This window comes from Frieseomelitta varia, unplaced genomic scaffold, assembly GCF_011392965.1.
Source record: "Frieseomelitta varia isolate USP_RPSP 00005682 unplaced genomic scaffold, Fvar_1.2 scaffold_614, whole genome shotgun sequence".
NCBI lineage: Eukaryota > Metazoa > Arthropoda > Insecta > Hymenoptera > Apidae > Frieseomelitta > Frieseomelitta varia.
Genome location: NW_025110384.1, coordinates 53,708 through 79,996, shown reverse-complemented (window position 1 = coordinate 79,996; position 26,289 = coordinate 53,708). Strand labels below are relative to the sequence as shown.

Sequence of the window (26,289 nt, the reverse complement as noted above, 5' to 3'; positions counted from 1 at the left end):
AACGAGCAATTTACTATTTACTGACCGTTTATTTGAGATTCTGGTAAAACGTTGCATATCGATTAATATATAGATGTTATCCTATTTTGTTTTCGTAGTAAAACTTTAGCGTTTGAATTTTTAAACGAATAGGATCGTAATATGTTATATTATTATAGTATATTATATATTATACTATTACTATAGTATATTATATATTATACTATGACTATAGTATATTATATATTATACTCTAATATATTATGTATATTATACTATGACAGTTTGTTAGTTAGAAACATTTTAAACTACATAGCTACAAATTTCACGAACTATAATATTATTTTTTTTTTTTTACGTCATGGGTATCCTGATAGCTCAATTTACATAGACTCTGTTAAAGATAGTTCTAGTTTCGTCATATCCACACATGTCAACCGTTAATAGGGTTTAAGTATCTTCTTCATCGTCATACGCTGTAACACGAGTAAAAGTTTCAACGTGTTATATTCATTCGTTGACCTGGATGCAGCATTCGGTAGAATAACGTTTGCGTTAGATCTGATATCGTTCCTGCAATCGAAAATCATGAAAATTAGCGTGCGCGTCTACCAACTATCATGAACGTTGAACAAATTAGTTTGTCGCTGGCGCAATGATTCACGCCGCGTCGTTTAGAAATTTCTGGGAAGCAGATTTTCCATTTCCATATCCTTGAATTTATTTTTAGACGATTAGAAATGTCTAGATTCGACATCCAGATGTCTTTTGGAAATCTTTGCGAAAAGATGAACGTCCTGCTACTTGGATCTTTCTAATTAATCGTTCCAATAGGTTTGATCATTGTAGGTTGACAAATTCCTATTTTCTAAGTGTCGCATTAAACGTAGCCATTCTTCCAGAATTCATAGTTGTCGTACTGTGTTGCAGAGAATTCTGCTCGTGAAAATTGCACGTTACGAATAATTTTAACAATTTTAATTTTAATATAATAATAATTGTAATAAATAATTTTAACAAATAATAATAATTTTAATAATTTTAATTTTAACTTTCGACGACAAGAATTGTACAAAAATTCTAAAGAGAATCGAAGTCTCGATAAAGGGTAAAGAAACGAAGATATTTGCATTTGAAGAAACCGAAGCTTCAGCGAAAATATTTTCAAAAAGATACGTCGTCTGTCGTAATTATTGAGACACCTCGTTTACACCAGCGATATAGTTGATCATCAAAGAAGCAAATTCAATAATTTAATATTAAATTAAATAAAAAAAGACTACACAACACATCGTATTGAACAAATGAATCCGTTTTATGCAAGTTTAGCCATTTTTTTTTTTTTTTTTTTTTTTTACATTTCAAACACGTCATTTATCTTGTTATATAAACTGCGAATTTTTACGAATTTGTAGAAAATTGTAAAATATAAAATTGCACAAAATAGTGCTTTCTACTCTTCAAAAATATAATTTTACGTAAAAATTCGCAATCTGTTAATATATTTATGTATGAAATTTAGAGATAAATACGTACTTTCTCTTTTCCTCTATATCGCGTTGTTTCTTCTCCTCTGAAAGTTTAAGAAAACATCAGCAAGTTCTCCAGAGAGGAAATCGTATAATCCCCGCAAGCAACGTCAGAACGGGAAAAGAGTGATCGGGGCAAAATAAACTCACCGATTTCACGTTGACGACGTTCTTCCTCCTCTTTCTTTTTCTGAGCCAATCTCTTTTCCTCGTCCGCGCGAGTGATCTTGCGCTTCGCTTGCTTCTCCTGCGGACAGAAAAAAATCGACAGATCTGTGAATATATATCGGAAGATACTTGCATAGTTTTCATGAATGTATACGATACGAAACATTTTTAAATTTCATTGTGTGTGTCTGTAATGAAACACGTGAGCATCGTGCTTATATTGCTAAAGTTTGGAACGAATACGAAAATGCAGCATATTGTTGCATTGTATTGCATTCGATAATAAGCTCCGATATTAACTGGAATCATTTTTAACATACGTTATTAATTTTTTTGCTAGACATACGTTTGCAATAAATATCTCTCAACTTTTAGTTTTAGTCCAATGTAATAAGAATGTTTTCTACAGTGTGTGCTCAAATGATTAACTGTTCAAATAATGTTACAATTTTCACGAAGTGTATGCTTACAACAGCTATACACTTTCAAATAATCATTAAACTACCAATGAAATTTCAAGATATTTTACAACATGACAAAGGTGATCTAACGATAAGACTGTTTTATAAAAAACCTTCAATCTCTTCAGTTCCTCCTCTTCCTTGGCCCTCTGTTTCCGCCATTCTGCAATGTATTCCTTGAGCTGTTCGTCTAAGTCGCTCCTTTTCTGTTCTTGCCTCTGCGCGCAGCCGGGAAAACGAAGACAAAATGTAAATAAACGCTGGTACTAAATCAATCCCCGATATATCGTATCTACGACATCCTCGTAAGATCTTTTCCTCACCTTCATAAACTCGGGATTCTCCCCAGACTCCCTGATGTAGGCCGGAGCGAAAACAAAAGTAACTCTCTTTAGTTCCTGTCGCTCGTCCTCTGAGAGATCTCGCAAGATCTTCCAGAACTCCGATACGCCACTCTCACGTTCCACTTTCCACTATATATTACATCCATTCTCTCTCGTGACGAATAATTCACTTTTTTTATATATATATATATTTTTTTTTTTTTCGTCACTTTGTTTTTTTTTTTTTTTAGTTTTCTCTCGTCACGCGTACACGACAACCAGACAAACAGACAGACGCACACGCAACAAACGGACAGACGGACGAATGGACGGACAGACAGAAGAGAAAGTTGAAAAAGTTTTTTGTTCAAGCGTGTGGAGAGAGAAGTGAATTAGGCGCAATTAGATGTAAGAAAGTGAGGTGTAGGCGAGGGAGCAGGGACATTAATAAGTTTACAAAGGTTGAGGGAAACCGATGAGTTTGTTGCCGGGGAATCCATTAGACTCCCGCGGAACAGGATATTGGAAAATTGATGGAGGGTTTTATCGAGAATTGCGCCGTCACTTGAATTTTTATTCAGCTAGTCGCGGGAGTAAAAGAGCGAAAATTCAGCGAGAACTTTGGGGATTGTTCCTCTTTGTGGAATCACCAAGTTGTAACGCTGACCATTGTAGAGACATAGCTTTCTGAATAGTACTTAAGTCTGACTTGCAACGAGAGAATTTGTCAAGTAGAACGATATAATCTTTTTATTCTCATAAGACACATAAGAGTTTCTGTCTTTTGGTTTTTTGGTCATATTAATGTGAGATATGTCATATAATAAACAAAATAAGATTTATTGACATTTTTCGATGTAACAAGTGAAAGATTGATAGAAAAGATATTGGACGATAGATGAGTAATGCCGAGAATAAAAAGTAAAAGCCATAAGGGAGCCGCTTTATCCAAATATTTGGAGACATTTCAAAATTCAGGGTATTCTCGAATGTGAAGACGCGATATCGTTGATCAAATTACATCACGTGGATCGGGTCCAGGATAACTTTAAAATAAAGGAAGGATCTCTAATTTTAAAGATGATTCCGCCACGAGGGAAAATAGACGGCTGGTGGGTTTTTAGATCTCGACGATGGAGGAGACATACGGGATGTTTGGACACCGGGTTCGAGTTTTAGTTCTTTCAGCTGGAAGAAAAGAAAATGTAATTCAAAGCCGCTCGAGAACGAAGCGATTAAGCATTTTTTTTTTTTTTTTTTTTTTTTTTTTTTTTTTTATTATTTGAAAGAAAGCAATTCAGCAGGTTCGAAGAGAAAATTTCGACAGATCTGAACAGCGTACAACGAGAGAACAAGAATACTTAAAGTTTTTTATATCTGAAAATGATATGAAAATGATGAATCTTCGACAAGATTTGCAATAATATTATAATATTATATATGTTGTACATACGTACAACAGTGTATCTGTAATAATATTACGTATATATAACATATCGTATAATACAATTAAGGACAAATAATAACGAACGACTTGTGAATCTTGAAGATATAACGTTCGTAATAATGTTCACAATGAGGGAATATGCATTATTTTATCGTATAAAAGTCGATCTTTTTGCAATGTCACAAAGATGATGATAGAGGATAATCGGGAGAGAATTGGAGAGCACAGAGAGCAATCTAGCATTCACTCTTCTTCTCGTCAGACATTTTTCTTCTTCTGTCCCAAACAACTCAATTGCAAGCAACACACACGGTTCGCCGCCGTTATCAGCGTCATCACTGTCGTCATTCTCATTATCGATTATTATCCACAACGCCTTAGAAAGCCACAGTCGAAAGCCGAGGAGCTGGCCAATTTACATAAAACATCAAGTTTCGATGACGATCGTGTCATCTCCAGAGGTTGCTGAATCTGTCTGTGAAAGTCTGTCCTCTCAAAATGCAGTACCGAAGGATCAATGGTTGACACGCTCAGTGCCCACTTTACGCCGCCATTTTTGACACACGACATAAAAAAATGTATACCTTGCAAGTTAATACGAATAATTTGAAAATTTTCGTACACGTGGCACTGAACGTGTTGAAATCTGAAAGCGAGACCCTCAAACTCAAGAGAGACAAAAATTAAAGTTCGGCGCGAGAGGTTTCGCTTCGAAAAATGAAACTGACCGAGTGGGATCGTTTCCAAAAAGTTGCTCTCGGTCAGTTTGATCAGACGACTCGAAACGACAATATAATAAACAGCGTTCAACATCGTTGGCAGTGTAACGCGATGTTGCACAACCGTGAATTATGAAACTGTCCGGCGTAAAATGACTCGCGTCGAAGTATACTTGAATATGTGAAAACATTCGTGGCCTAGAGAGGATTCAGAAAAATTCAGCGACCTCGCCGATCTTTCTGCGACAATTGCTGCGGGTCGATTGATTATGGGCGCAAAGTCGAACGGTGATGACAGAGAGAGAAAAGAAAGGGTAAGACTGGGGGATCACCAAAAAAAAAGAGAAACCAAAAAAAAAAAAAAAAAAAAAAAGAAAGAAAAACACGACTTTTTCTGGAGAACGCAGGTGACAAAAAAACACGACATCAAGGTTGGGTGAACGTTTTAAACGAGACGAACAGTGGTGAGAAAAATCGGTCTTCAGCAGACTCGTGGACACGTATGTATGTATGCACATAAGTGTACGCGTGTAACAGACACACGGTGATTATGTACAGAGCCGTTAATTCGTGATTAATCAAAGAATATAGAGAGACAAAAAGAAAAAACAAGAGAAGAGGGGAAAAAAGAGAGAGAGATAGATAGAAAGAGAGAAACATGAGCTTTTGGGGGGGGGGGGAGGTTTTGCTTCGAACACTGATCACCAATTATTAGACCATATTTCACATCATGTTTTTTTGGCGGGATCGAGACTTCACATTACGTACAAGTTAGACACGTATGTCATTTAACAATTAACAATTAACAGTTACTATTTTCTTCGTGGAAATTCCAACGGATACTAGTCTAACGGAAGAAAAACGTATGAAACGTATAAAACACGGGGTTTCAATCGGAGAAAACAAATAAGTGGCAAATGAAGCAAAAGGAACATTTAGTTTTCAAGTTTCACAAAGAGATGGTGAATATTGAACGTACGTATACCTTTACTGCGCATTTTATTCATATTGTGAAAGGGAACAGCAGACTTTTCTTCGACACACTGTTTCTTATTCCTTTGCTATTAAAAGACACGTGAACATTATTCTTTCGATTCAACTCCAGAACACAAATCTCTGGCCGTCGATGAAACTCGCGTTTACCGTAAAATAACGTGCATCGAATACGTCGATTACGAATTAATTAAAATTAATTTATTACGAATTATTTTAAACAATGGAGAAATTACGAAGTTGTTGCGCGATAATGATAGAAAGTTTGGATGAAATTGTAAATTTTTTGTCGCATTAGAGATAGAGTTTGTGTTCTAGAGTGAATCACACACACACTCTCGGAATTATTATTAATACCGAGGCTTGGCATAAAATAAACATCCGAGCTGACAATGGCTGTGTTTTTCCACCGAACCGTTTGTTCGTCAATTACATTACATCACGTCGGAACGTGGTACATTCCGAACGGACAACACGCAGCTTTGGTATAAGAATAAACTGCATTACGTTATCGTACACATATTTATGAAACGTTTGGCAATCGTCCAGCCGACGCAAGTTATATTAGTTGCGCGCACCCCTTATGCAACTGCCGCCCCATAATACGGTCAAGAGCCTTAAAACTTCACTTTTCGATTGGACAAATCCTCAAATTTATTTATTAACAAATTTGACAACGTTGATGTCCGTGCACGCGAGGTCAAGAGCCTCAAGAGTGGACGTAGTTAATTATTTACGAATTTATAGCTTTTAAACACGATAGAAATCTCTGACGCAAGAATTCTTATTCTCTAGAAACATGTACACGACCGTCTTTAATCGAAAATCAGTTTAAAATTATCGAGCAAAAACAATTAATTCTTGAACAGTTTCTTTAAATGTGATAAAAATTCAAACGAAAGAATAGACGTGCGCGCGCCTACGTCTAAGAACACGGCTGATTAATTGTTGGTCAAGAACCTCTGCCAAAAATAAATTCTAATCACCTGCGAGCATCTTTGAATATCTTTCACGAGGACAAGAGTCTCTGACAAAACCCCTTTCGCTTTTCAACTGAGTAAAGTCTGTAAATTTTAATAAGAGGTACACTCTCTAAAAATGGAATTTTAATTCATCGTAATCATCGATGAATCGTTCGATTTCCAATCAATTCGATTGAAAGATTCACTCGAGCACCGAGTAACTCTCCTTCGATTCGTTGTTACAGATTATCGTGTCGTAAAGCGTGCATTTGAAATAGACAGAATCCTAATGTGCCGAAACGGTGAAACGAATCTCGAAGAATCGAGGAAACAAACGGCATCGTCTCGTTCCCGCCAAAAAATTCGAAAAGAAGCGCGGACTTGTGAAAGGCCTTGGGGGGGGTGGGGGTTGTTTGTGAGAGCGGCCGAAGAACAAAGAAAGTATTATTGACGTGTATAATAAACAACCTTCTTTAGAGAGTCAACTTACTTTTGGGACGCCCTACCCCTACAAAAAAAGAAAGGAAAGGCACATTAATAACAGTGGCAATTGTTCGGCTTTCTTAACAGACGGGTTAACATCGGGACCGACGTGGGAGAGGCGGAAAAGCCCGGCACGACTTTACGATTCGCTCGGCTTACTCGCCTCTTTCTCTAAGTTTAGCCTGTTTTCTTTTTTTCTTTCGCCTCGCGCGTTTCCGGCTCGATTAAAGTGCCTGAGAGAGAGAGAGTGGCCGATCGGGCAAAGAACGGCGTCGTTAAAATTGACGACAGCCTGCCGCGTTCCATCCGCTTTTATTTCTCCTCGGTTCTTTTCCTCGTTTCTTTACGACGTCGTACGATAGGGTGAGAGAGAGAGAGAGAGAGAGAGAGAGAGAAAGAGAAAGAGAGAAAAAGGTTTTACGCTCGCCACCGAGAGACAATCTCGGGGAGCGCGAATTTCAACGTCAGTTTCCATCGATTTCTCACGAACGACGTAAAAGAGGAGAACAGGCAGCCTACCGTCTCTTTCGTTCGATTGAGCTTGTCAATCTACGTACGTGTATTTGCGGTCCCGAGGAGGTATGTGTGTGCGTGTGTGTGCGTAAAGAAAACAAAAAGAAAACCCTCTTCAAAGGCAGGGATGCGATAACAATTATGCGACAGACATGATACGCAGTAAAACACGAGTAAGTTAGGCGTGATGGGAGGTTCGAATCCTCCCCCTCGATGCTGCTTGAAAAGTGAAACTCGAGAGAAACGTTGGATATGTAATTCAATGGACACGAAGCTTTTTCAACTTGATAATGAAAGTGCATAACGATACATAAAATACATATCTATATCTGTCCTTTTAATCAATTCAACGTGAGTTTGAATCTGCGATTCAAAAAGGTACTATCGCGGTCATTTGAAAGTCGAATTTAAAACAAAGTACAATGATTTTTGTAACGCGTAACACCACTTCGTCCGAAGCCACGTGTTTTCGACGAGTGAAGTGTACATGTGCTTTCGAGAAAAATTATTCCTTTGAAACGTTGCTTTCGTCATAGACTTTTTAGAGCAGCGAAAATGTTAACTTTCAGGAAATACACGTTCGGAGGTAAAATTTAGATAACTGTTTCTCCACTTTTCAAGCATTCGTACACGGTCATGCCTGCTTCGTTCAAAATGTGAACACTGGTATCTCCGAGACGTTGTTACACGTGAGAGGTATATCAAAAACAGCTACAAAATAGACATACTTGTTCAACCGTACATCGACACAGCAACACCGACACAACAACACCAAAGATAACAATGTGAAGACGGACCAATCAACAGAGTGAAAAAACAAAGGTAGCATCTGTTGATTACATTTCCGTTTATTCGCAATAAATTCAACGATAACAACATTTCCGATAACCGTGAAAGAAACAAAAAAATACGTATACGTGTAATAACTGAAAAATCGAAAGAAAATTCTGTTACGAGAAAAACAGGGAGTGAAAAATGTGAAAAACAATGGGAGGGAGAGGGGACTGAGAAAAAAGTAACAGAACGTACACATGTGGTTTTTTTCGAAAAACAAAAAAAAAAAAAAGATCAAACTCTCCTCCTAGAAGAAGGAGAGAAACGTGTCTCGTACAGACGGCATCGACATTTACGAGCAATAATTTCACTTGCAGACGAGTGAATGAAAAGCAGAAGCGACACCGGCACGTTCCGCTAATGCCCGAGTGAAAGAGGCGATTTTTCATTGCCACCGCGACACGAGCAACGATATCGGATTATTTTAACGTTTAACTTGAAAATTCCATCTACTGGGCGAGATAAGTGGCTCGTATGATTTCTCGACGGGGTTGGGGGAAAAAATCTCGAGATGAAAGGCGCGTGAAATTGCCAAGGTTGGAAAATCTTGAGAAGAGAGAGAGAGAGAGAGAACAAGATGGTTCCGAGCGTACGAAGTGATTTTCGAAAGAGAGAGACAATTCTTCGAAATTATGATGGAAAAAATTAATCATATCCATGATACAATGAAATTTCCTTTTGGAGAGCAGCAAAGAGAGCGGGCAAAGAAAAGCAAACAGAGAAGAGCGATAATGATTAACGACAAATGCTCGGACGACGCTTCGGAGAAAGAGGTGATTTTTTTCGCAAAAAAAAAAAGAAAAGAGGAAAAAAGAAAGAGAAAAGAAAAAGAACGATCGTCGATTATCGCGTAAACGAGAAAGACAATTGAGCGCAAGAGAGCGTGTACGTTTCGTTGGACAAAAAACGAACATCGACGACAACAGAAAGCGTGAGAGTAGAAATACGATAGAGAGCCAGAGAGAAAAACATTGCTGTTCGTGTGTTGTAGTATACGGCAAGAAATAAAAAAAAAAAAAAAAAAAAGAAAAGTACAGAAAATACATTGCATTTACACAACAAAGTGATACGTGAGTGCGAGATAGCAGACGAACAGGTATGCTAAACTTGATACAAGACGACAACAACAACAACGCCAACAGCAATAGAACGGTTAGACGATTAACAAAGATAAAAAAGAAAAAAAAGAAAGATGAAAGTGAGAAAGATAGACAGAAGAAAGTAGTAGAGCAAATAAACAGAGAAAGAGTGGAAAAGATACTTGAGAAAAAAAAGAGAGAGAGAGAGAGAGAGAGACGAGAGAAGTGAACATTGCGAAAAATAGCTGCCTGTGAAACAAGATACAAGGCTGAACGTAAGAATTGCTGTGCGCATGGAAACTTACTCGATCTTCCTCTCCGGCTGCCTTTGATTTGTCAATTTGTCAATTCGCGCCGCGTTGGCCGTGTTCGGTCGATGATGATTGGCAGTTTCGATCGATCGATCGATCGAGCGGTTGGTAATTTTTTTTTTTTCGAATATTTTTTTCGTGCGTTATATTGCGGAGATATCGGTCGATAAGGTATGGATCGTTATCGACAGAGGGACACAGAGAAAAAAAGAAAAAAACGAAGATCATAAATCAAAGTCAAATGATATGATATAATATCGGTGAAAAGAAAAAAATTGAAGGTGTCTACGAACTGGAGTGTCTGCTAACTAACCGTTTCCCGATAAATCCGGAGGCTGATAATCGTTGCTCTTTCTCCTCGATCTCATAGTCTCTTTTTCGTCGAGGAGGCAAAAGAACCCGCCGAGAAGTATCGCGGATTCACAACGCGTTTTTCGTTTTCAATTCCCCTCGCGCGGACGAGATATTTCCCGGCGGTTCTTCCGGTTTTGTTCGAGACGATTCGATGTTTTTCTTCGAACGCGTCAGTGGAAATTGTTTTACGTTGGACGAGCATGCTAGATGAAAATGGTCGATCGGTGTCGCGCGAACTGGAGGAAGAGAGAGAGAGAGAGAGAGACTCTCCATCGACGCGAGAATTATAAATGTGCTCGTAACGGGGGAAAATATCACGGTTCGCGGTTCCATGGGTTCTCGATCGGTCAGGCGATAAAACGACATCGGTGATTTAATATTCGATTCGTTCGGTTCGGAGATACCCGGACGCCATTTGTCTGCTCTATTTTCGCGAGAGAAGCACGACTCGGTTTCTAATTTTAACAATAGTTCGAGAGAGATCGCTCTCGGCCACGAGCGCGATTTTTCGATACAGCTTTTGCACTTTCGAAAGTTCCATTTAGCCACTTCCATTCGCTGCGTACGATCTATAAGTGGAGGCCTCGTTGAAAATTGAAAATCCTTCGTCGAATTGACTGACCGGAATGACGGGAATTTCGTTTCGTTTGATATCTGTCCACCGACGTGAAAACAGCATTTTAAAACAGACGTGATGGAAGGTAATAATATTCCGTCGGATATTATGGCTACGATTTAATAATTGGTCGAAATGAAAATCAGTTATGAATATGAAAATCACTGGCCTCGTATTGTTTTGCATTGCAATTGCGATCGCAAATTTTGCCTGCAGGCTAGATGAAAGATTCATTTTCGTTTCGTTTTTCTTTTTTTGCTGTTGTGTAAATCAAGGCAGCGAGAGCAGTCCGTCCTATTTTCGTTCGTCGAAGAAACACGTTTCGTCTAATTCTGACTGGCTTCGTGTTTCACGAGCGAACACGAACTGTTTAACAAACTGTTTCGATTCGTCGTTGAGTTAAACAAGTTCACACAGCCAGTCAATTAGCAAAAAAAATCTCCAATTTTCATAATTCTGTATTACTCCCGAAATTTATCTAAATTTTAGATTGCCTCGCTTCAAAGTTTCGACGTTAATTAATTTTGGAACACTGATCACGTTCGATCGAGAAACGATCTCTCTAGAAACTACCAGAATCCTTGAAAGTGATCCATAAGTAACAGACGAAAAAAAAAAAAAAAATCCCTAATCCCTAGAGCACAATGAACGATCGTTCCGAATGGAACGGGACGATCGCGGTTAGAAGGAATGCGATGCTCGGCTCGTTGGGAACCGTTGCACCGCCAAAGGAGTCTAGAATCTGTAATCGAAATCAGAAAACGACAACTACGACTCCCCTGCGGTGACTGCGCAGTGGTAGCAGACACCTAAACGCAGACACGCCTCTGGAACTTACTTCCTGGAATGAGAAAATGAGAGAACGTGGACGTTAGATGTATTTTCGGGCACGATCTCCACGGGAATTAACGAATTACCAAGCAACACTTACGTTTCCTCGACCACCTCCTCCTCGCTGCTGTAAAACAGAAAATGGAAAACGGTATTTGTTAGTCACCGGGTACAGGTGAACAGAGAGGGGGGGGGGGGTGAGTACTAAATGAACAATCAAAAGAAAATCGCTAGAACAAAAATCGGGCTTTGGGTCAGGGGCACATTCTCGTGTGGCTACGGGCAAGTGGACGTTTCTACGGGGTCTGTAACTGGATTGCACGCTAGAAACGTTTTAAATGGAGAAATTTTTTCTTATTTCACGCTGCTTTTTCAACGTGTGTCGCACGACGGATTTGAAAGTGATGTAAATTGAAATTTTGACAATTTGAATTTAGATCTTGAGTGGTATTTATGTACATGTTGCAAGAATATAATAAATTTTCACAATAGTAATTTAGAATTTAGAAAAATGACAAAATTTTAGAATACCAAGTTCCAAATGTTGAAACTTTTTAAAGTATTTGACAGAATATAGTGAAGAGTTCGAGTATTTGGATAATATTGTCTCGTGCGGAAATACTGTGATTCTTAGCCTTCCGTATTGATTTAAATAAACAGACAACGAGCGAAAAGAATTTTGTCGCAACATTTCTGGATACGTGTCTATCCACCACGCTGAATATAGCTAAAGTTCGATCCAACCGGATGACTCATCTTTGAACTCTGAATTTGCTCGTTTTCAAGAATAAACGAACACCCTTTCGGCCATGATCTCGGTCGGCCGTGTGAATTCCAAATTTTATCTCGATTTTCGTTAAGATAACGAATCACTCCCGTTCAAAAATTCGAAGCTTCTTATCCTTTGCTTCTTATTAACGTCCAAATAACATCCTAAATAATTTCCTACAATACTACGAATAAACTAATTCCTTCGAACGTAAAGTAAGAAAATGAACGTATTTTCAGCGTGCAATTCAACGAAGGGGATGACGTGCAACGATCACGATTTGTTCAACACAAAGACACGTGGGTGTGGGGGGGTTATAAGGGTTGGTACTTGTACTTTCACAACAAAACTCTAAGGCGGAGGGGGGTTGGACGGGATACATATCGAGATGAGAACGCATTAAACAACGAGGGGAACGTAATACGAGCGCACAAATCACGGAGAGGATTTTTCATCTTACGTGGACGAAATTTGTTTTGTCGGATATATCGTTCATTGCGTGACAACGATCAACATCGACAGGGGAGTGGGGGGAGATGAATCTCGGTAAATCCTCGATTTACGGTGGTACAATCTCAACCCGATGAGTCGCATCGAGAACGTAACTAGAATTCAGCGACATTTACTCGACCCTGCAAATCGCCACTAAGAAAGACTGTAAGGTACGTGATCTATCGACGACATGTTTCTGTGACGCTTCCGATGAGCTGTACACATCTATCTGCTATCCCTTAACCTAAAGTTACGCCTCACAACTGAGACATCCTCGACATTCCCCGGTTGCTTCCCCGAGAAACTTTTTCACGGATATATTCAAGCAACGTGCCTCGTCTCGTTTTTTCAGGTAACGTTCGATGCACGTGTATCTCTTGCGTAACGCTCCGCTTCGTCTTCGATTTATCAATCGTCGGGACGTGTGCCATTTTCCTCGACGATTCCCTCGTTCGCGAATCATCGACGATTATTACAAGAGGGAGGTGAATCCTCTCCGTTGAAAAAAAGAAAAAAAAATGAAACTGAGAGAGCATCGAACGACGCAACGGCGAGTGTCGAGGAGTTTGATGGATCGTCTCTTCAGGATATTCTCCTGGCCGGTTTTGAATACTTACGAGTATTGCTCCTCGTCGTCAGACATGTTTGCTGGTGGTTACGGTTACTGCAACACGCAAACAAACCACCGATTAACACAACGCGTAGCTACTACTCGATCGCGAGTTTTCACACGAACACAGGGAAAAGAACGATCGAATCGTCTGCCTGCCGAGGCTCGATCTCTCCCAAAACGAACGAATAGATCGGTGTGTTGGCGCGAAAATCGCACACTCTGGCACGAGTGAAGTGTCTACTGTCTTGCGTTCGTCGGAAAATATCGGTCGGTACACTCCGGATGAAGGGAGGCGGAAAATCCTTGCGGTGGGAAAAATGGCCGATTAAAAATCGGCGCGTGCCAGCGATTCGATCGTCCGAGTCTCTGGACGCCAGATTGTACGTGGCTTCTCGCACGTTTCTCGCAGGAAATTTTCAGTAAACAACGGGTTCACAGATAAAAATGAAGAGAGCGTAAGAGAGAGAGAGAGAGAGAGAGAGAGAGAGAGAGACAGAGACGAAGTTGAGCGTAAAATCGAACCTTGCTGCCGCGGGAAAGAGAAAGCTGGAAAAGAAAGGAAGAAGTCGAAGGGGCGAGACGATGCACCGGTGCAAAGGTAATCTGATATTCTGAGACGAGAAAGAGAGTGCCAGTTTGCTAACCCTGGCCGCAAGCTCGACGTTGCAAGCTCTATAAGGAGCCGTCCCCTTCTCTTCTTCCTAGTCGCTCTAATTTTAGAGAACCGACTTATACTCTCTTCTCTCTCGCTCCATCTATCTCTTTCTCCCTTCCTTCCTTCGCTTATCGCCTTTCTCTTTCTCTCTCACTCTCACTCCCCCGCCATTTCCCTTTCTTATCTTCTCGTTCGTTCGTTCGTTCGTTCGTTCGCCTCCTTCGCTCTCTATGGAAGTTCCTTCGTATGCTCTTCGACCTCATCTTCGTTGTCTTCATCGAACTCGCTGTTCCCGTGTGCGAACAAATGCAGCATCCGAAAGACGAAAAATCCCCGAAAATTGATAAAGTCCTTTTCACGTTTCTTTTCTGTTTTTTTTCTCTCTCTCTCTTTCTTTTTCCCTCCGTTGATGCTACTCGCACTCGCGGTCATTCCGAGCTTGGCGCCGAGAGATCGCGAATTAATCGGTTCGTCGAAGTCCCGATAGGGAGAGGAACGGGGGGGAATTTTCAGATGAAATCTGGACGATGCTTGACGATGCTAATTTTGCAAATTGCTCGGCGTGGTGTTACAGCGTCGCCAAACGTACGGACGCGTGGGAGTGAAAACAATATTACATAATTACACGCGTCACGACAGAATGTCTTGAAACGAGATATTCGCCCGTACACGTACATTTATAGGCGGTGAGTTATCAACGGCGCCAACGCCGTTCTATATCCGTGCTTTTTGTTCCGTCCGTTCTACTAAAGGGGGAAATAACTCCATCCCTCGCGGTTATACGATTTTCAAACCATTAAATTGAAAAACTTGAGCTCAAAGCCTTGTCCCCTTGCATCGAAGATGGGAATTAACGTTTCATTGTGCGGGATTTATCTCAATTTATCGCGTTGAATTAACACAATAGAAAATTGACGATCGAAAATTGTACGATTATCATGATTTTCAACATACTGCCTCGTGTATAAATTACGTCTCTCCGCGAATTCATGTATCGAGCTATATACTATCTGTGTGTTAGAGAGATTTCTCCGTTTGTCTGAACAGAAATTGAAAAAGATTGAAATAAAAAGAAAAGTCTCAAAGAAGAACGTCGTCGTCGAGAAACTTGGAAATCAAATTCCCATTCGGATATCCATATCGGTATCGAATATTTGTTACTGGCTATTGTTACGCCGTGCTTTGTTCGCCGGTTCGTCTATTAAATTGAAAGCCACGTTCACGGAGCAACGGAGACATCCTAAACTCGATAACTAATTTCCGGAACGATCAACGAGTCACATAATAGCCGTCGAATGAAAGCACCATCGAAAAAAGACAAACGGAAGGCGAGACAAAATTCCAACGGAGACCCGACCAGTTTCTCCACCATGTTGCTTCAAATATCCTCCGGAAATTTGTTCAGTTATTTTCCACGAGAGAGAGAGAGAGAGAGAGAGAGACTTTCTGCTCAAAGTTTCCGGCGCGAGGTCAACGAGATACCCGATCTCCGGAATAGCAGCAGTTGCAGTAGATAAAGTCACAACATAGTCAGACACCACTTGCGCTCCAGCAGCGGCGTTTGCTCATAAATCCTCGCTAGTCTAGCAGATATCTCTGCTCGTTCGACAGAGATTTACACAGAGCCTTCGGGACTATCCTTCAACCTGTTTACCGTCTCTGTACCAACCGTCTATTATATCATATATGTATCATATACATGTGTCCAACTCGTATAGTCAAACTTCTTCCAACTCGAGAAAACTGGATCGTCGAAACAACTTGCCGCTCCACGTTCAAACGAGCTTGATCTCCACCGTGGTCGTTTCACTTTCACATACTTCGACATCCTCTTGCCTTGCCTTCTGTTTTCATTCATGGCGCGCTTGAAATCGATGGACGAGGCAGTTCTCTCTCTCTCTCTCTCTCTCTCTGTGTCTGGTCGATCGTGTCGCGTCACAGTAACCCGAACTAAACGCTAAAACTTTGATCCGTGAGCAAACGCTTCGATTCACTTCGATTGTATCGTAGATCGACGTGCGAACGAACGAACGGACGGACGAAGATCGAGTAGGAAAACGTTACGGTATCACTGGAGTATCAACCAAGTCAAACAAGTTGAAGCACACATCGGCAGAGAAGAGAAGAAAAAAAAAAATATATGATGCTTATTAAGAAACTTACACTCGAACGGCTGTGAATGTCTATGCGGCAATGTTGTACGGGTGAGTGGGAGGCTGTGTGTGTGTGTAATGTGTGTGTATGTATGTGTGTATGACGTGTGGTACGAGGGGTCTTCGCCTCGGGGCACCAGCCGAGCAAGAGATGAGTTCTCAACAGGCACGCACGGAAGAGCTTTTGCCGGTGGAATGTGGAGTCCGCGACAGCTCGAGCGGCTCTGAAGTCCTGCGATCGGGGCCTAGACAGCACCAAGACTCGGTGCACGATGGCTACACGGCGATCCGAGTGCCGGCTCGGGGATCCGCTCCCTTTCGTTTCCCGCTATTAATAGAAAGCAGATCCGAACACGCGTCCGTGGGGCGCGAGCGTGATACGATCCTGGCACGCTACTATTTTCGTCCCTTCTACGTACGTACGCGTTGGACCCCGCTTCGGCCGCCTGTCTCTCCGCCCCCGCAAACACCTATGATCAGCCGACACGAATCATCGATGGAATCGAGTCAAGTTGGAAGGGATGTGCGAATTTTGAATAACTTGATTAGGAGCTGCGCTAGCCGACGCCGGATTATTACACTCCTTCTTGTCGTTTTTAACCCTCGCGTGCTTTCTGCCTTTTCTCCCCTTTCCTTTCCTCGGTGAACTTTGCGACGACGAACGAAACGACGTCCCTCACTCGGATCGGATTGATCGTCATTGAATTACTTGATTGGGGAGCTACGTCACAGCAAATGATGATTTGTGCTTGTTCTTACTCACTTCAGCAGCGAGTTCTTAGTTGGGGAGTTGTACTTTGTTGGTGTGGTTGTTATCGAGTAACTTGATTTAGAAGCTTCATCTTCAAGCCACGACAGATGATACTTCTTCCTTTGTTATTTTCCTTTTCTTGCTTTCCTTCCGAAATGAAGGGATGAAAGGTGTTCTTGGTTGGAGAATTGTTATTGTTGAATCGAGGTTTAAACATCACCATTGTTAGCAGGTGTTACAAGATGTTGAGAAATTTGAGTAGACAGACGTTTGGTATTTTGGAGACATTAAGAATACCTTGAAACTTGACAGATCAATTTTGAGCGTAGTGGAATACTGTCCGACTAGCTAGGATACAATCTACTAGAATAAACTGGTCATAATATAAGTTGTGTGATGGAAATTTTTAAAAAATAAATTACAATTAAATATATCAATATAAATTAATGAAATTTCCACTCCAAACAATTGGAAATTTCACAGTTAATCAATAATCATATTAAAGTACCTTCAGTTGATAAACGCAATAAACAGCTCTCTCTTTCTCTCTCTCTTAATGAATCACTATTCAAAATGAACGAGGCAATACTCGCATATATTTTTATCTACTATACCACCAAGTAGTTCAATAATCAGCTGATTGTTACACCAATATTTAACTCTGATTCTAAAAACTCTAGCCCTCCAACTAACTTCAAAGTGATTACCTACAGTTAATATTGAACGATTATTACCTACTGCAACTAACGTCCAATCAATTATTCAATTATCCACAATGAAATTAAAAAGTTATTGGTACTAGAAGTTATTGGCACCAATGCTGATCAGTTTGACTCCCGAGAAATTGAACTCTTATTAAACGATTATTCGCCATTAGTGATTCAATGATTTAATAGAAACCAGCCGACATTCGACAACTTGCTTGATAAGCATCTGCTTCCTCCGTCGTTTCAAATTCTAAGAACCTCTCGCGATTAAACGTTCTGAGATGCACGTCGAGACGGTAACAGCTTCGATTCGCAAAGGCGGAACATTCTCTCCGCCGTAATCCGCGGCCATTTAAAAATAGAAATTTATTCAAACGTTATGCGGCAACCACTTGCGAACCTTTTCACGTTTTCTCTTTACCTTCGCTTCCGTTCTCTGGCTGGCGTAAAGGAAAGAGGGGAAATGAGGGTGTACCTTTAATGGCAGAGCGAAAAATCTTGAGTCGGTAATTGTGCTCGCGCCTGACCGCGGGGGTGGGGGAGGAAGAAAGGGACGAAAGCTGGAAATTGCAGTGAATTAAAAAACGTTTTACGAGAACGTTTATTCGACGGAGCTGTTCATCACGTACGGGAAAAAACGTAGCTTTTTCTCTCGGTCGTTTTCTGAAATATCCTCTTAAAAGGTTACTTTGAACGTGTATGTGTATGTGTGTATGTTTGAGAAAAAGAACTGCGCGAAATATTCGTTGGACTTATCAGTAATGGAGAGCTCAGTCTCTCATATGTAAAAGAAACAATAGTTCCCTTGTGTAGAAATATTTAATAACATATAATATTATTTATATATATATATATATATAAATAATATAATATAATACAGAGAAAAGAAAATCTGATAAGTTTACTTTTGTTAAGCTTTTTAATTTTCTCATGCTACTTGATAACTTAGGCAAAGTGCCTTAGTGCAACTGCAACTGAGAAAAGGGCAGAAAAATATACACCGAGACAGTTTTATACAGAATTAAATTGACAAACGTTACGACTATCAGGTCGTGGTTTTTTGAAAATATTCAAGAGGATAAAAATACATATTTCATCCGAAAGCCAAATAAAAAAATACGATGTCGCTGTAATATGAGATTAATTGACCCGACAATTGAATTTCAAAATGAAACTCGAATGACGTATATTGCTCCGCCGGTCTCCAAATATTATTGCAACCAATAAAAGCACGAAAATTTACGGACATAACGAATTCAAGCAAATAGCAAACAGAGAAATAACAGCGGAGAACTAGATCATCGAGTCAGAGTGAACAGAACGTGTGTACGTAACACGTTCGACGGTTTTCTACGATTTAAATTGCAAAACTGTAGAACAGCAATCAGCAACACGATTGCGTTCCGCAATTTGTTAGTTTTGCATTAATACATACGGTTCAACCGATTGAAAATAATCACGTTGCATGCGCTATCACGCATGGCATGTTTATTAATAGGCCCGCCATATTTCTCGCGAGAATTTACTCCAAATATATTCACAATGCGTCACGAAAGTATTTGAACGCCCATCGTAGGAAAACTTGACGTGTAGAGTCGATTAGACTTTCCGTCTAATCCTAATTTACAATATTCGTGCGATAATTACTTGCGTGTACTGCAGAAAAATTTATGTACCTTACCTAAAATCTTTTTCTAGTCGATTAACATTTTTTTGTTAGAGATACGAATCTCGCTGACATTGCTGTATTTTCGATCGAATTTAAAATGTACAGCAAAGAATTCTCACTTTTTTTTTTCAAAATTAAAAAGCATCTTTTACCACAATTCATATATACAAAAACACGGATAACTTTGAGATATTTAATACTTGAAATTTTAAAATATTTGAATATATAATAATATAAATTAAATTATTAATATTAAATTAAGTAGTTAATAATGTCAAATAAGATTAAATTATAATATTATATTACAAAATAATAATTAAATTATTAATATTAAATTAAGTAGTTAATAATATCAAATAAGATTAAATTATAATATTATATTACAAAATAATAATTAAATTATTAATATTAAATTAAGTAGTTAATAATATCAAATAAGATTAAATTATAATATTATATTACAAAATAATAATTAAATTATTAATATTAAATTAAGTAGTTAATAATATCAAATAAGATTAAATTATAATATTATATTACAAAATAATAATTAAATTATTAATATTAAATTAAGTAGTTAATAATATCAAGTAAGATTAAATTATAATATTATGTTACAAAATGTAATTAATTATTAATATTAAATTAAGTAGTTAATAATATCAAATAAGATTAAATTATAATATTATATTATAAAATATAATTAAATTATTAATAATAATATAAATTAAAATATTAAAAAATATCTATCTGAACAGGTATATGGAAAGTATTAAATTTATCCGTGCTCCTTTCGGAGCGAATATTATCTGTAATACAGATGCTAGAGCGAAAGCAGAGATATTCAGATAAATTTTTCCTCGAGTAAGTTATTTCTGATGCTGATATAGCTACATTATATCTGTCCCGTAGTCATTTCGCGTCCAACCTCACCACCAATGGGAAGTTTACTGCTCACTGGTCTGCATGGATATACTTACCACTATAATATATTTACCCTCCAGCAAATAACAATATGAAGCTGGCAGCTCCTTTACTGAAAGTCACCCGCGACGCACTTTGTGCACGCGAAATTAATGTAATTATTATTATTACTGGAATACGGTACGGTAATTTATTCGTTGATAATGAAAAGACGACACAGAGACTATTGATGCTCTATCATCAAACGTTTTATTCAGAATGTTGAGACAATGATTGATTGTGACTTTATCGTTTCATTTTTTATTATATCTAGTATGGCGAAACAACGAGTAATATTCATATTTAGAATTCGTTAATTCACGATGAATTTTCACTATCTTTCTGATAAGATAGTAGGAAAAATATTTATTACGAAAGTAATTATCTTATCTTTCGTCGAAGGGTTAGTAAAGAGATTTATGTCAGGCGGAATAAAATTTCCTTCCCCTCATTTGAAGGGGATATTATGAGATTTAACGGTGTAAAATGAAATTTCAAAGTCATAAAGAACATATTAAAGAGATGGAAAATTCAAATATGCGAGGCAAAAATGCGGGAACGTGCAAACGTGAGAATGTGCAAACGCGAGATTACGAAAAGGGAAAAATAAAGATATGGATATAACTCCTGAAGGATGGTATAAAAAATTAGTATAATATTCTGCATGTTATTCAGTGGTTGTACTGGAACGGAGAAACAACTGCTAGGAATTCACATCTTGTTTAAATCTCTGCAATTTTATTATTGCATGAAGAAACGTTTATCTGTACTACTGGCATATCTTCCAATAAATCTACATCTATCTCTATATTCATAATTCAGTAAGATTTGTAAATTTCTATATTACAAAAAGTCTTCAAGGACCTTTATTAGATGAGATATTAATTATTCACAGATAAAAAAAATTACAAATATATAACAAAAATATTTTCTCTTCAATTCTATATACACTCTGACTTAAAAGACAAGTACTATTTATTTATTTCAAAACTGAAAGAATTGAACAATGCTCCATGTGTCTTAAAAATCTGTAAAGTGTAGTTTAAAAATTTGATTATCCACGATACTGCACACAAGCTTGACTTTCAGTCATTTTTTTTACAACTTGATGCAAACATTTATTTTACAAAATATTAAATATAGATTACAAATATAGACAAATACTTCCCCTATTTCTCCTCAATATTTTAATACGCTCGTATGAAAATGAGTCTTCAACCAGCCTTCTGCCCCCCCCCCTCCCCCCCCAAAACAAATAGAACAGAAAAAGTCGAGCGTCTAAAAGTCGAGCTCGAGAGAGGATGAAACATCTAGCAGTGACAGAATCGTGAGTATACGAACTGCCACCGCCGGCAGCTGTGTCCGTGAATAAAAAAAGCACCGGCGGCAGAGCGCAGCGTTTATGTTGTGAAAACGGGAGCAGCGTCCGTACCGACCAAATAGGAGCCGCGATAAACCAATGTGGGTTGCCCCTCTGAGACCTTGGCGAAGGCGGAGGAGGCAGAAAGAGACGAGTCAAAGGAGGTGGCTACCTTATCAGAGGCAGTCTGGAGGCTGAAACTTCGTCCGCGTTGCCGACGTCGGGCCACGAGGCGGCTCCATATATGGAGGGAGCCGTGCTAGGGAGAGGGTGCCGACGACGCTCGAGTATAAAGTTCCACGACGCTGACGACGTCGCTTCACACCACGCCAGAATGCTCGGCTCTGCTGGCTCTGTTGGCTCTGCCCGCGCTCTCCCGATTCATCGCTAATTAATTGGTCATACGACGTCTGTTATAGTCTCTCACGCGCCTATCCGACTCGAGAAACTTAACATCTTCTCACGTTTTAATGCGAATGTAGAGAGGAAGTATAAATCTCGAAGATGAAGTCGAGAGGATGACGTTCCGTTCTATTAGTAACCGGAGTCGTTTGATAAATAGAGTGATTGATTTAACGAAAAGTTTGTTACAAAGTGGGTGGTTGGATTTGGTTTCGCATGGAATTGAATTATTTTGTAGCTATAACGCGAGACTTCGAATACGCAGCAAGAATATAAATCTTAATGGAGGCGGGACAGTTGAGAAGGGACATATAGATGATGTTGTTACAAAGATATAGTAATTGGAGTAATTTTAGTTTATCTTACGAAAGGTTCATCAGAAAATAAATTTGATTTGGTTTGACATGGTTGAATCATTTCAAGATCTTAATATGAAATTCCGGAGATATATATATACAGTCTTGAAGGTAGAATTGGAAAGGAATTTAATTATTTTATTCTACTTTTATACAAAAAAGAACTTTGTACAAGTAATTTTATTTGATTCGATGAAAGTTCCATTATAAAGTGGATTTGATTTGAATAAATAATTGAATTCATCAACTCTATACGTATGGCATGGACGTCGTTAATCGTTAACGCATTAATTATCTTCCGATGAAATAAATTAAATAGTTAAGTGCATTCTAGGGTTTTATTTGGACCAAAATAATTAAATGGAGTTTTTGCAGCGACATAAAATTGAGTTGTGACATTGTATTACGAACGAAGTTGTGTTACGATAATTTATGTTGAAATTGAAGAATTGAAAAATGTTTTATTTTAAATAAATTAAAACTGTTTCTTTGAGATAGGCCAACGATTTATTTTAAAAAGAATGCTGTAGTGTTTGAGAATGTGTTTTGTAATTTTCAAAAACGTAAACAATATAATTTACGCAAATAGTTTTGGCATCAGCGTGAAATTACGCAATGCCGAAAGAAAAGATTCTCTAAAACATTAAAACTAAAACATTATGAGAATTCAGACATAGATTTCTTAATGGGGATTTTCTACTTATTTAATTTTGAATGTTATTTTAGAAAACAATCTAAAAGAATATTAAATATTTTATTAAATGTTTTATTATATGTTACAAAATAAATGTTTAATAATAGTTGAGCGTTTCGTAATACATAAACAGTCTTCTAATACGTTTAAAGGATGCAGATATAAATTTCCAATATTTGTATTACAATAAAATCAAAATTATGCAGGTACAACACAAAAATATTGTTAGAAAGTATTCTAATGTTTCATTTTTATTGAATTTTACGTTAAATTTTACGTTTAATTTTACGTTTTTTGAATTACGTTATAAATATAAAACTTTCTTAGTGATAATGATGACGATGATGTTCTTGATGATAATGATGTTCTTGATGGTGGTGATGTTCTTGATGATGATGATGATGTTCTTGATGGTGAGGATTAGACCTAATAATATTAGGTACAATTGGCTTTTTAAAAGGCCTATCTCTTCCACCAAATCTAAGCTGACCTGATCCCTTTTTGCCACCAAAACCACCACCTACAAAATTATAACAGATTTAAAATATGACACCCATTTTGCAGATATTATTACAATATCTAATTATTTACCAAGTCTCCTTGGTTTCCATCCATGCAAAGTACGTCCACATTCATAATCTATAAAAATTTGATGTCCCTTTAGCGTAACATCAACACAGCGTCTAATGACTCTTGCAGCTTCATCTTCACTTCTCATTTCAACAAATCCATAACCCTGAGATAGCCCAGTTACAACATCAACTATAATTTTCACTGATACAACTTCGCCGTATCTAGAAAAAAACTAAATTTATTAATGCTTAAACTATATATATGTTTATAAAAATATAAAGGCAGAAGTATTATTATACCTCTTTTAAATCATGTTTGGTGATCTTTGAACCAAACCTCGCGACGAATAACGTTCTTTGTGGTTTTGATTTTAATCCACGAGGTGGTTCATAATGCGCTTGCATTGCACGACTAATAGCTTTATCATGTGGTTCTGTATCTGTACCATCAATACTTCCTGCTTTCAACGGATCATATTCTTTGGCGTAGGGACTCCAATTCTGCAGTACATTAGCCTAAAATATAAATACTTTAAAATATATTGAAATACAACCTAAAGAATATAATGGTTATGTATTCCTAACCAAGCAAAACCTAACCTTCAAAATTGTACGCGTATATTGAAATAGTATTTTAACATATAATACTTTTGTTTTAAAATATTTTTAAAAAGAAACATGAAATTATTTTTATTTATAATATATCATTTACCTACCATCTTTGTGAAAATAAATTGGCGACAATGCGTTAAGAAATACAAAGAAAAAGACTATTATCACACGTCACATTCAAAAAGTTTCTACTTGTAATTATTCTTAATCAATATTTTCTAAAATCAAAAAATAATAACATAATCTTTCCCACGACGTGACAAATACATATGACAATATTGAAAACAATTTCAGATTATACGATGTCGCCATCTGTATGCAATATTAGCAAGCAAATATAAATGGCAAATTATTTGAAACTCTCCGATCATTCCCATTTATTGCAGACAATAAATTAGTTCAAAAGATTATATACAGTTGCACTAATTAAAACACATTTTACTTTATTCTCACGGGATTATATCACGCGCTGAGTAGACTTATTCTATACTTTTTAACAAAGTAAATTGGAACTTAAAATTTACCTACTTTGTCAAAAAAATCATATCAATATATTCCCACATCAAAAAAAAATTATTTTGTTAAAAAGAAAATTATAAATCAGCTCGAAAACTCTAAAATACATAAAATACTCTATAAACCATATATATAACTATAGCGACTGGCTTTTAAACATTGTTGTTACCATCATTTTTATCTTTATCATCGCTCTATCGAGTTTCGTTGAATTTGTCGAATTATTTGACGGCTTTGTCCGCGCAACGAGCAAGAGAAGCAACAGCGATTGAGAACAGAAGATGTCAGATAACAGGTGGAACTACATCTATTAATATAATACAACATCGTGCTGCTTCGTGTCGTGCACGACACTGTAGAAGACTTTATTTAAAGGCACGGCTGGTGCGTTACATGCGCGTATTTACATAATACGAATTCCTATCTCGCGGAGGCCTCGTAAATTCACAATACACGGCGGCTGTTGGAATTTTCGTGGCTGAACGAGTGTATATTATCGACGTTGGCGTCAATGTCGACCTTTTAGTATTTATTAATCGTGGCCAGAAGCGAACACGCCATGCACGTCGTACCAGAAATGCGGATTGTAAATCTACGACGGACGTAATTCATCACACGTAACAACAAAGAGACAATTTAACGTCCAATTTAATTGATTGACGACAATTTAACGGCGCAACCAGACCTTACTTGAAAAGTAATATATGCATTACATGCATAATCGTTGTCAAAAATGTGAATAAGAAAATTGTAACCTTGTTCAATTTGATAGAATTACACGTTGATAAGTGTTAATAATATAATAATGGAGTATTATGAAGTACTTACATCATTGAGACGTCGATTGATGCCAAAGCATGAATTAAATGGAAAGAAATTGATCAAAATTATAGTTAAACTTATTTTAATTAATTAATGGCTATTCTAAATCTAAGTAAAAGAGAATTCAATCGAAATTCCTAGCATCTAGTGAAAAGAGGTTTTCTAGTACATTTGAGAAGAAAATAAGTTTTAAAGGTTCTCACTGAAAAATTATTATCATAAATTAATCATTTTAATATATATACGTATGTGCACTGATATAAGTTTCCCTTAAATTATATTCATATATCTAATTGAAATTAACAAGTAATGAAGTTCTAACTGCTGTGATAAATAAATAAGCATCGCTACACTGTACGTTTCACGTGTTGCATTCGTATACAAGTAAGAAAAGATATGTATAGTGAAATACGTTAAATAGTAACGATGAAAAGTATTGAAAAATTTGTTCGAATAATTATATATCCAGGCATATAATCGTTTCTCGTACATTCTTCAAATGGAAATTATTCTCGCCGTGTTCAATGTTATCTATAATACTGTCACAGTTTCCAAATGTACAGTTCGAGGGAGATATTAAT

At 37.7% G+C, this 26,289-nt stretch overlaps 2 protein-coding genes across 3 annotated transcripts; both read right to left on the bottom strand.

The window, feature by feature from the left end:
- Positions 1–1,455: 1,455 nt before the first annotated feature.
- On the bottom strand, positions 1,456–21,189 carry LOC122534576 (troponin T-like). Its single transcript, XM_043665349.1, has 10 exons — positions 21,148–21,189; positions 16,295–16,314; positions 13,481–13,527; positions 11,699–11,729; positions 9,796–9,816; positions 7,072–7,089; positions 2,461–2,491; positions 2,251–2,355; positions 1,659–1,755; positions 1,456–1,552 (listed from the first exon to the last, which is right to left on the bottom strand). The coding sequence occupies exons 1-10, from the start codon at positions 21,187–21,189 to the stop codon at positions 1,485–1,487; spliced, it is 480 nt and encodes a 159-aa protein (XP_043521284.1). The 3' UTR covers positions 1,456–1,484.
- Positions 21,190–23,485: 2,296 nt separating this feature from the next.
- LOC122534586 (U11/U12 small nuclear ribonucleoprotein 35 kDa protein-like) lies at positions 23,486–25,906 on the bottom strand. Of its 2 annotated transcripts, none has more exons than XM_043665370.1 (4): positions 25,715–25,906; positions 24,059–24,274; positions 23,778–23,991; positions 23,486–23,706 (listed from the first exon to the last, which is right to left on the bottom strand). In XM_043665370.1, the coding sequence occupies exons 2-4, from the start codon at positions 24,161–24,163 to the stop codon at positions 23,510–23,512; spliced, it is 516 nt and encodes a 171-aa protein (XP_043521305.1). In that variant the 5' UTR covers positions 24,164–24,274; positions 25,715–25,906; the 3' UTR covers positions 23,486–23,509. The 2 variants fall into 2 exon arrangements, with proteins under 2 accessions (XP_043521305.1, XP_043521303.1); XM_043665368.1 differs by lacking the exon at positions 25,715–25,906 and adding an exon at positions 24,475–24,696.
- Between the last annotated feature and the right edge of the window lie 383 nt (positions 25,907–26,289).